General features: G+C 37.7%; 1 protein-coding gene across 1 annotated transcript; it reads left to right on the top strand.

Moving 5' to 3' along the window:
* Positions 1-554: 554 nt before the first annotated feature.
* On the top strand, positions 555-8,238 carry nup35 (nucleoporin 35). Its single transcript, XM_048193257.1, has 9 exons — positions 555-718; positions 1,064-1,225; positions 1,341-1,468; positions 2,507-2,561; positions 2,646-2,781; positions 2,943-3,012; positions 3,100-3,228; positions 3,334-3,489; positions 7,492-8,238. The coding sequence occupies exons 1-9, from the start codon at positions 706-708 to the stop codon at positions 7,567-7,569; spliced, it is 927 nt and encodes a 308-aa protein (XP_048049214.1). The 5' UTR covers positions 555-705; the 3' UTR covers positions 7,570-8,238.
* Positions 8,239-11,694: the final 3,456 nt, after the last annotated feature.

The raw sequence follows: 11,694 nt of genomic DNA, 5'->3' as shown, positions 1-11,694 counted from the left end.
AGTCCAATCATGTGCACTGAACAGAATCCAGTATTCTGCACCATATTAATCATCTAAAGAATATTAAATTACATTGATTTTGTGATACAACTAATAACTGAATACCAGAATTGATCTTTATGAGCTTATTTAATTTTTTAAACCATCATCAACTCTGTATCATCCTTATGTCAGAAAGGCATAACATTAATTCATTAACATTAATTCTCTTTCTATCACGAATTTAATACCTCTTGGCCAAGAAATTATGTCAACATCAACTATATTGTATTCAATAAAATGCATGCATAACTAGCCTCTGTGGAACAACAGTGTCATCTACAGATAAGTTAGTGTAAGAACATTTAACCTGAAAAATGTAAATACGGTGATACAATATTTCACAGGTTCATCTTTTCGTCTGTGTTTACAACATAATATATGAGACAATTAAGAGAAAATGAGAGAAATTGATACAGTGAACAAAGAGAGTTAGATTTAAAACAGGTCTTCAGATTGGCCTACTTCTGAAACAAAAAAATCAGTTTCACATCTTTTCCTGCAGGGGCGCACTCTGGTTTCGTGAAAGCGGAAGTGCAGCGCGTTGGTGTCGGCTTATTTGAACACGCGCAACTTCCGTCTGGTTCAAAAAATTTTTGCACTCTTTTTTTATTTGTCAAAGCAGGGCTAATCTTTTGTCCGAGGCGGCCGTGTTAGTGACCCGGTATGGACATCCAGAGTAAGTTTTCGTGCTTTACTCGAGTCCTGTGCTTGTATGTTGATGGTTTTGAAGAGTTTGTAGAAACGTGCGTAATGTGGCTGTGCTAATATGACCAGTAGCTACATTACAGTGAAGGCATGTGTTTCATCAGCTTTATAACAACTAATGCAATATCAGTATATGCCGGTATTTCATATTTAATGTAAAGTGACAAACCTTTGAAAGTGGCTCTTGAATGATTTGCGTTTATTTATTTATGTGCCCGATTATCCGCACTTAGCTGTTAAATACAAATATGGGTTCTCTAGATAGTTTGCAGCAAGTATTAAACTATTGAACACTCTTTCTGATGTCTCGTAACAGGTATTGAACCAATGACACTTGGCTCCCCTACTTCCCCCAAGCCTGGGGCTCAGTTTTTACCTGGGTTTCTGATGGGAGACCTGCCTGCTCCTGTCACACCTCAACCTAGGTCTTTTGGGTTGACAGGAGGTGGGGCAGAAACAAGGTCTCCTCTTCTGGCTGGTAAACACTTATTATTCTTCGATGTGTTTTGCTAGTTACCATAAGGAATTCTGACTCCTTTTTTTACACAGCATAGAAGTTACTTGGTAAGAGATTTGATCCTCTCTTCCATCAGGTGGGTCTCCTCCACAGCCGGTGGTCCCAACACCTAAAGACAAGAGTGGAGCCCCTCCAGTCAGAAGCATCTACGATGACCTCAACGGCTCGAGTGTTGGAATGTCACCTCTTGCTGCTCGCAAACAAGTGAGAAGTGCAAACCAACTCAGAGATTTTAATTTGAGGCTGAAGCACATATTCTGTGTTTACATAAGAAAACAGAGAGATATTAAATGTATCTCACATTTATTTTTTAATTTTAAATCAAAATACAAATTAAAATTATTTGACTTTCAAAGTCAGGAGTGAGTACTGGTCTTGTGTAAAATTACATATTGTATGAATTATGCTGAAAAGCCCTAATCTGATATATCATGTCAATTTGAACATGTTTAAGAAATCTGGTAGTTAAAAGATATTGGGTCGCATTCACTAATAATTGCATGGATTATACACATTTATACGCACAGGAGAACTTCTCATTAAAAAATGTACTCCTAATTCACAACACGTGCATACGCACATGAACTTGTTCTTAACATCATTCTAATGTTAATGAATTTGTAGTATTTTAAATAAACAACTGTGTGGCCAAGGTTAGTCATTTGGGGGGGAAAACACAGACAATCTTCATATAAAGGCTTTCCTTTACAGCTTTTCGTCACTCTTAGCAGACATGCGGCAAGATCCTTGAGCAATGCCAAGTGTGTCATCCACAAAACCAGTTCAAACACAATAAACGCCTATTATACAGATCCAGACTACAGACCTTTGGTTAGCCAACTGTACATGCGTGTATATGCGTATATGCGTTAGAACCTTACAGTTCTCACACTATAACACACTTTTTACTTGCTGTTTTACTGTATATGTTGACAAATATTTAAGATGAAATAGTAGAAAATGTAATCTTAACAGTACCCAGAGTAATTTTATGTATGTGTGGTCTCACACATTTCAATATGAAAGTTATTAGTAAATTGTTCATGAGAACTTTCATACAGATTTCACACACAAATTTGTGTGTATGCACGGTTAGTGAGTAAGACCCAGTGTTTTGAATACTATTGCACAGATTTAGCAATTACACACTTAACATTTAATGTATAACCAATGTATGAGAAAGGATTGAAAGCATTTTGTTAATCAGATATTGTCCTTGGCTTATACATTTGTTTTTCACAGCCTTTTGCTGGAGTGCACACACCATTGTCTGGTCTACCAGGGACACCAGGAACAGGTAAATATCATATGTAGTTTGATTACTTATTAAATGAAGTTTCCTGCCAAAAATGGATTCTTATTGTCTTTTTTTGTTCTATAGTCTCTAATTTGTTTAGCCCTGCGGGGCAGCAGAGGAAAACAACACTTTCCCCAGCTCAAGTAGATCCGTTCTTCACACAAGGAGATGCTCTGTCCTCTGACGACCAGCTAGATGACACCTGGGTCACAGTGTTTGGGTGTGTGGGTTTTGTCTTAGTGTTTTAATTCTTTTTTATAAAAATTATTATTATTATTATTATATATATATTTTTTTTTAATAAACAGTCCTATTAAGTAATTTATCCTATTCTGTTGTCTACATATGACATCAAATTCTTATTTGTTTGTTTGTACACAGCTTCCCTCCAGCATCGGCTTCATACATCCTTTTACAGTTTGCCCAGTATGGAAACATATTAAAACATGTAGTAAGTACAGGCCAGGTTTCACCATTGCAGTTTGATTTATATATGATATGTAATTGATAAAAAATGTATGTTACTTATCATTTACAGATGTCTAATTCAGGAAACTGGATGCATGTTCAGTATCAGTCTAAACTGCAGGCACGGAAAGCTCTCAGTAAAGATGGAAAGATATTTGGAGAAGCCATAATGATTGGTGTCAAACCATGTATCGATAAGGTACAAGCAATAATTTCCTTGTGAAAACGAGCGTGGTGGATGGAAGTGTCCCTGCATGTAATAATTGTAACATTAATAATGTTACATTGTATTTTTTTTTGGCAGAGTGTAATGGAGTGCTCAGACAAGGGCAGTACTTCCAGTTCTGTGTTCACGCCCCCGGTGAAGGCTCACGGCACCCCCAGTCACCCTGTGTCAACTCCCCGATCTGTCATGAGACCCCTCAGTGCCGCTTATAAAGCATCCAGCAGTGACTATCAGGTATAGTTGAACCAATTCATTAATATAAAACTATCAAAAGCAGCTATTAAAAAATGAATAAACGCATTTAAAGGGATAGTTCACCCAAAAATGAAAATTACCCCATGATTTACTCACACTCAAGCCATCCTAGGTTTATGTCTTCTTTCAGACGAACACAATCGTAGATATATTTAAAAATATCCTGGCTCTTCCAAGCATTATAATGGTACCTTGGATGGCTTGAGGGTGAGTAAATCATGGGATAATTTTCATTTTTGGGTGAACTATCCCTTTAATGGTGCCAGGATTAAAGAGGAGCAGTTTATCGCATTTGGGAATATTATAAAACTACTCACAGAAACTCAAAAGTTTTTACCAAAATAAAGAGTTGTAAATTAGGGCATAAATATTAATAAAATGTTAACCCTTTACAGTAAAGTCTCATTAGTTAACATTAGTTAATGTATTAACTAACATCAACTAAGAATGAGCAGTACATTTGTGACTAGGGGTGTGCAGCGGAGACTGTATATTTGTATCTGTAACAATCTCAAAATTATTCGTATCTGTATTCGAATAAAACCGAAATTGGGCGGGGCTTTAACTGGTAGTTCTTTAAATTACTTGAAGACCATTTTAAATGTAATTCTGATCACTTTGTAGTTATAATTTAAAAAAAAAAAAAAAGCCTTGTATAACATATTTTTTTTTCAATGATAACATTCACTTAACTTCTAGTTGTCAGAGCAGGTTGTAGGCAGTGCTTCGAGATGTAGTTAGGTTGTGCATTAGGCGACCTGAGTTCGAGGAAGGGCTGTCAAATTAAAATTTGATTTTCGAATATTTGTCAAATTTAAAGTAAAAATCCACATTCGAGTGCAAAAACAGTGTGCATCAGGCAGTGGCACACGAGATGCGGTCATGTTGTTGTTGCATTTTAATGTTTTTGTTTGCCTATCCAGTTTTAACCCAGATGTGGCGCTAGATAGTAATAGAGAAGCTCAATGTGGAGAAGATCTTGGTTACATTAAAACCATAATCAAGCCATTCACTCACAGAACACATTTTCTGTGCTGCTTTTCCTTACGTGCTAGACTGACATATTTGACAGTTGCACTTGCATCTCACACAAGAGCCACATGTTTAGAAAGCAATGTAATTTAAAGTTCAACTTTAAAAAAAAAAAAAAAAAAAAATCTCGAAATTGTTTTTTTTTTTTTACATTTCACTGCATGTCATGTTTTTAAATGCAAAAATTACTGTGTGATCGGCTCTTTGTATTAAACTGCTTAAATGCATGATGCTGTTATGTTCATAATTGTTTATGCAATTTATGAAATTATATTGATTTATAAATGATAGTTTAAACGTTATGTACAATAAACAGTTTAATTCAGTGCATTAACATTTGGCTCAATGCGCTCTATTGTGGCCTCAGGAGACAAGCCAAAAGTTCCCTCTAACTGAAATTATGCCTTTTTAAAGGGATGGTTCCCCCCAAAAAAACTGTCATAATTTACTCCCCCTCAAGTTGTTCCATACCTGTATAAATTTCTTTGTTCTGCTGTACACAAAAGGAAGATATTTGGAAGAATGTTTGTAACCAAGCAGATTATATTTGATATTTGATTATATAGATATTTGATTTTCACTCGTTTCCTTCATAGAGTTTACACTCATTCACTTCACACACTCATTACTCATTATGATTTTAGTGGTTTCTGTAGCCTATAATTTCGTGCTATCCCCTGGCTCACCTGTTATCCAGCAAATATGAGGAGTGACTATGTCTGATGAATATTTTTTTCTATTATTAGGTAGAATAAATTATTTGTTTTGAAGCCATTATAAGGTATTCAGCTTCGGGCACATCCCTATTTATACATCTTTGTTAATGTTAAAAACACTGTACATACTGTAATTCACATTCTCTTTTGCTGTTTTTCAGAAAGAATGAATTCCAAAACAACAGGGAAATACTATTACAGAGATGAAAAGATGGAAAAGTTACTTTCAGTACACTCATCAACATTTTAAATAATATATATAAAAAAATAGATTCAAAATCAGCTGTAAGGCCTTAACACTGAGCGAGCTATTGTTGCACATAAATTATTAATGTTCAGAACAGTACAAAGAATACAAAAAACAAAGTTTTGATAGCACTAGCTACTTGAAGGTGGATTGTATGAAATGGATCAATCAAGCAAAAACAAAAAAGGTTATAAATGAGCTGTAGATTTTTCACACATTCTAAACTTATAAAGAGTCAATGAGCTGCAGGACATGCGCGAGGGATAAGTGTGGCAGTGCAGATCGCGCATCTCTCTATATGTTCAAGTAAACAAATAGATGTGGGAATTCCCTGCTTCATGAACATGCCACTTGCGGGAGTTATTAACGTTGTACGCAATACCTGCAACCTTGTGCCAAATTTCAGGCCTTGTAGAAATACAGATCATCTAGTAAGCAGAAATCCTAAATTAACCTTAACAGGTTTCTTCAAATTAGAGGAAGAATTAAATTCTGATATCTCTGTTGAATTGATGCCTGAAGGTTGTCCTTCCACAACAGCCATGATTAACAGCAGCTGGCGCCATCTACTGCTGTGATTTAAAGTTTTCTATGCTCGATTTGTTTTTATCTCAATATCCAATCACACTGATACATAAAATTAAAATTAAGTAGTTAACTTTTAAACTACTAAAGTACAATTTCTGATAAAAACTATTGACTGTAATGTGAGTATTTGTAATTCGTAACTTCACACCCCTGATTAACAGATACAGCTTTTGATTTTAATAATGTATTGGTAAATGTTGAAATTAACAATAACTTAAGTCTCCAAATCCGATTTTTGTGCATATCTGATTGGAATTCGATCGTATTTAGCAAGTATGAATGGCAAAAAAAAAAAAAAAAAATCACACAAAATGTTTATTTTTATTTTTTTTTAACAAATCTGTTTTGAGCTACATTCATATATCCTATTCAAATCGCATTTCTGGAGATCTGTTTCAGTCTGACTGCTCTGATTGGATTTTGCATGGTTTGTCACTTAATCTCACCATGTAAAATGTCAACATGTCAAGTGTTGTTATAGGAAACATGCTGAAAGTTGCTGCAGAAACAAGGCTGTGTTGTTGCAAAGTGCCAGTTGAGCAGATAATTACAGTATAATGGAGACATGTTGAATTTCTGCTGCTGCCTCATAAGAGTAGTCCAGCGCAACAGCAACACATTGTCGTGTTGTAAATAAGACAACATATATATTGCAACATGTTTGCCTTTGTTGGTTTTGGTGTATGCCTACCAACGCAATGCCATTGCCATAGAAACCAATGCAGATATTCTGTAAAGGAATGAGCGCCACGGGACACACACATCGGATCTGAGCAGTTGCGATACACAGTGTGGACAGTCAGTAATTTAGATCAGATTCCAATCGGATACACAGATAATAGGATTTGGACTGACCAGTGTTGAACTAAAATGAGTAAATTCTTCAAGTATTTTTTTTATTATTTCATGTTAACTAATGTAGTTAGTTAAATGCTAACAAATGGAATTTTTTTGTAAAGTGCTAGCAAAAAATTATTAAATTATTATTACAACAAAAATGTAAAATGTTCTCCCTTTTTTAAAGTCTGAATAACATCCTTTCGGCAGCAGAACCTGGCCAAAACCTGACTTAATTTGGAAATGTGCATCTCTTTCTAGTTTGCAGTTTTCACACCCTGTTGAACATGAGCTAATATATATATATTTTTTATTTATATTTTTTTTAATGCTTTTGTTTTTGCAATTTAAATATCCCAGCAGTAGCAATTTGTCGAGATACATTTTTTGTATGATTTTGAATAACAGAAATGGGTGAGATATTAATGATAATTGGCGTAGATTTACAAGTGTTATTATATCTTATGAGTTACTGGATGAAACTGAAATGTGCTGTAAGGAACAACATTCAAAAAACATAATTTGTGAAGTGTTTCCTTTTTGTTTTGTTCTGATTTATAGGTTGTGTCAGATCAACAGACACCAAAAAAGGATGACAGTTTTGTATCGAAAGCAATGGAGTATATGTTTGGATGGTAATCTTTCACTCACGGGGTCCTGATGAAAAAGCTCTGAGACCATCATCAGCCACTGATGTGTTGACATTGCTCTAAAAACTGACATTGGGTTTTTCTGAGCACAATTATTGAGTGAATACAAAAGCACTTTATCTCTACGTTTGCGGACTAATTGACTTTACATGCTGTTTTACCGAAGATGGACTCTTGAGTGTTTCACTTGGACTGCTTTCAGCTGCTGGTTTTGAAGTTGTCTGCTTTTGGAGTTAGTCCCTCAAGTCTGTCCTCAAAATCATACAGATTTAACAACTTAATTGTGAGCATTAAGTGTTTCAGGTCTTAAACATGCCAAAAGAGGGTTCTGCTGGTAATTCAAGGATCAAATCATGACACTCCCTCACGGGACCCTATTGTACAAAATCTGAAATTCTTACTTAACATAATTCATGGTTATGTTCTGTTTTATTGATCTCATAAGAATATCATTGATGTCACCTTCAGCATTTTGAGACCAAGGCCTTAAGCTACGATTTAACCATCTTTTCATTGGGTTATATACCTCTGTTTTTAGGTTATTGTGGGTTTTCACTAACTTTATCAATTATTTTAATAGGACAGAAAATCCATTTTTTTAGAAATGTCTGAATTTGAAAATGCCTTTTCTCTTTAATAAACACTGTCTGACTAGAAACTGCTGTTTGTTTGTTTTCTAAGTAACGTATTAAAGGTACACTAGGTAACACTTTTCAGACATGGTGTGAACTGAGGGATTTGAAATGTTGTAAAAGTGATGCGTAGATGGTGTTTTTATTACTCAACAAGTAAGGAGTTTTATTGAACAGATAAACTGCCATATTTAGCTCTCTAACAGAGTTCATTGTAAAGCTTTATCTATTGTAAAGGGTCATATTCATCTGCACTGAGAGCCTTAGCACAACCAAAATAATGTTCTATTTCATATTAAAATAATATTTCAAAGTGATTTGTCATTGAGAAACAATATAAATATTTTATTTACCTGCTTTAGAAACATTTCGGTAAACCCTGTTAATAGTGATAAGTGGAAAGGGGAGAAAATTACATTTTAAAGCATCCATATGAAAACAAACCTTAAAAGAAAAGTGAGGATTTAGGGAGGAAAATGAGAGATTCTTTAAATAAATTATTTATGGCATATGTCATAAATTAATTTGGGAGAGCAGACCACAAATGTGCAGTAATGTTTCCACAAGTGGGGCATTGGGCATATTCCTGGCTCTCACTGATCTGAAGATTTGGACTTCGTTTTTACTTGATGAATAAGAGGCTGATTGTTGTGTGGCATCATAAATAAATAAGCATTTTTTTAATTTTTTTTTTTTTTTTAAATGCAGGCCATTTCCAAAACATAGAAATATTATGAATAATTGTTTGATCCAGTATTATTCTTACTTTTGAGTCAGACACCTGCCACAATTTTGAGTACTTAAGACTTGGCAAGTATATACACCGATCAGGCATAACATAACCACTTATATAATCCTAATATTGTATTGGTCCCTCTTTTGCTGCCAAAACAGCGCTGACCTGTCGAGGCATGGACTCCACTAGACCCCTGAAGGTGTGCTGTAGTATCTGGCACGAAATTAGCAGCAGGTCCTTTAAGTCCTGTAAGTTGTGATGTGGGGCCTCCATGGATCGGACTTGTTTGTTCAGCACAACCTACAGATGCTCGATTGGATTGAGATGTGGGGAATTTGGAGGCCAAGTCAACACCTCAAACCCGTTATTGTGCTCCTCAAACCATTCCTGAACCATTTTTGCTTTTTGGCAGGGCGCATTATCCTGCTAATAGAGGCCACAGCCACCAGGGAATACCGTTTCCATGAAAGGGCGTACATGGTCTGCAACTATGCTTAGATAGGTGGTACGTGTCAAAGTAACATCCACATGGATGGCAGGACCCAGGTTTCCCAGCAGAACATTGCCCAAATTATCACACTGTCTCTGCCGGCTTGCCTTCTTCCCATAGTGCATCCTGGTGCCATGTGTTCCCCAGGTAAGGGACGCACACGCACCCGGCCATCCACGTGATGTAAAAGAAAACGTGATTCATCAGACCAGGCCACCTTCTTCCATTGCTTCGTGGTCCAGTTCTGATTCTCACGTGCCCACTGTTAGTGCTTTCGGTGGTGGACAGGGGTCAGCATGGACACCCTGACTGGTCTGCGGCTATGATGAGCCCCATACGCAACAAACTGCGATGCACTGTGTATTCTGACAAATTTCTACCAGAACCAGCATTAACTTCTTGAGCAATTTGAGCTACAGTAGCTCGTCTGTTTGATCAAACCACACGGGCCAGCCTTCGCTCCCCACGTGCATCTATAGCCGCGTTTCCACTGCCGGGCCAAAGGCGGGCGTGCTAGTGCGTGCTAGGGCCGGTCGCGTTTCCACTTTCACTTCCGGGGCTTGATCGTGCCTCTTCGGTGCTTCCTTGGTGCCAAAGGCACGGGTTTTTCGGCCCGCCGAAAACCTTGGTCCAAAGCGGGCCAGCTGGGGCTTGAGGCGCGGTCGAGGTGAAAGGCGGAGCTAATCGTAGTCAGGTGATGGTCTACACGCTGAAATGGGTTGGGTTGTGTGACGTTTGATCAAGGGAGGTGTGTTTAAGGGCGGTTTTTAGATCAGCGCTGCAGAGCTAGCGGACCGACAGTGGAAACGCAACTTGATTTTGGCCTCGGTGCCTAAGGTCTGTGGCCACAGGCCCAGCCCGGCACGCTGTTAGCTCTGGCTTGCACTGGCCCGACAGTGGAAAAGCGGCTAATGAGCCTTGGGTGCCTATGACCCTGTCGCCGGTTCACCGCTGTTCCTTCCTTGGACCACTTTTGATAGATACTGACCACTGCAGACCGGGAACACCCCAGAAGAGCTGCAGTTTTGGAGAAGCTCTGACCCAGTCGTCTAGCCATCACAATTTGGCCCTTGTCATACTTGCTCAAATCCTTACACTTGCCCATTTTTCCTTCTTCTAACACATCAACTTTGAGTACAAAATGTTCACTTGCTGTCTAATATATCCCACCCACTAACAGGTGCCGTGATGAAGAGATAATCAGTGTTATTCACATCACCTGTCAGTGGTCATAATGTTATGCCTGATGCATACATATGTATTTATGTGTATACACTCTGTTCACTTCTGAATGCCGCAGAACTAAAGAAAACTCTGTTGCTGTTAAATGGAACTCTGGCCAAAAGTCCTGTTGCAATATGTGAGCAACCTTAAGACGGCAGCCTGAATGCTTTTTAAAAGGATAATAGTATCCATTTGTGAGTTGTGTACATGTAGAAGGCTGGTAGGATTGATAACTAGAGAATGATTCTCTTGCCCTGGGCCTTTTTTCTCCTCTCAGGAGTTGCACCCATCCCCCAAAATCAGAGGACTAAAACCAATGAAACTGCAGCATTTACTTCAACGTAAAATTAATTTCATATGGAGTGAGATGTTCTAATGAGAACAAATTGGCATGCATTGCCTTCATTCCTTAAACCCTTTCACAGCTCAGCATATTTATTGAATTATTGATTTTGTGTGTACTCTCGCCTTATTTGTACTAGATTCTTCTTTTTTTTTTTTTTTCTCAAATCTGTCACGTATAATAGAATCCAATATGTAATTTGTGGCTGCTATCGAGATTGTAACTTGACCCAGGCTTCTGACATGTAACTTTAGCCTTTACTCTAGATTTTCCATTATTTCTTGAGATTTGATTGGAGACTCAAAGGTTAAGACTTGTAGATGGAGCATTTTTCTGCACTGGACTCTTTCGTTGATCTTCCAGATGACCCTGAGACTTGTTTCAGGTGTATGAACCTCGCTCTGATCAGGCAGCAGAGGTCAGGCAGGGTAGCCAGCTGGATCCCCAGATCAGACACATGGCTGAGTGCTTGCTGAAGGTGACACAGAGCGGGTCTCTGGAGGTGAGGCTGACCCTTGCTGTCAGAGGCTGCCAGTGCACCGCTCAGGTGATATGCTCAGAGATGCACGCTACCCCCGAGCCAGCTTGAGATATAATCCATCCTGATTACTGCTGTTTTTCCACCGGAGGCATGATTTAACTAACCTTGAAACAGGCTTATTTTTGTGGCTCATACATAAATGAAGTAA

Source organism: Megalobrama amblycephala, linkage group LG6, assembly GCF_018812025.1.
Source record: "Megalobrama amblycephala isolate DHTTF-2021 linkage group LG6, ASM1881202v1, whole genome shotgun sequence".
Taxonomy (NCBI): domain Eukaryota; kingdom Metazoa; phylum Chordata; class Actinopteri; order Cypriniformes; family Xenocyprididae; genus Megalobrama; species Megalobrama amblycephala.
The sequence above is the reverse complement of the archived record's forward strand: the minus strand, read 5'-3'. Positions and strand labels throughout refer to the sequence as shown.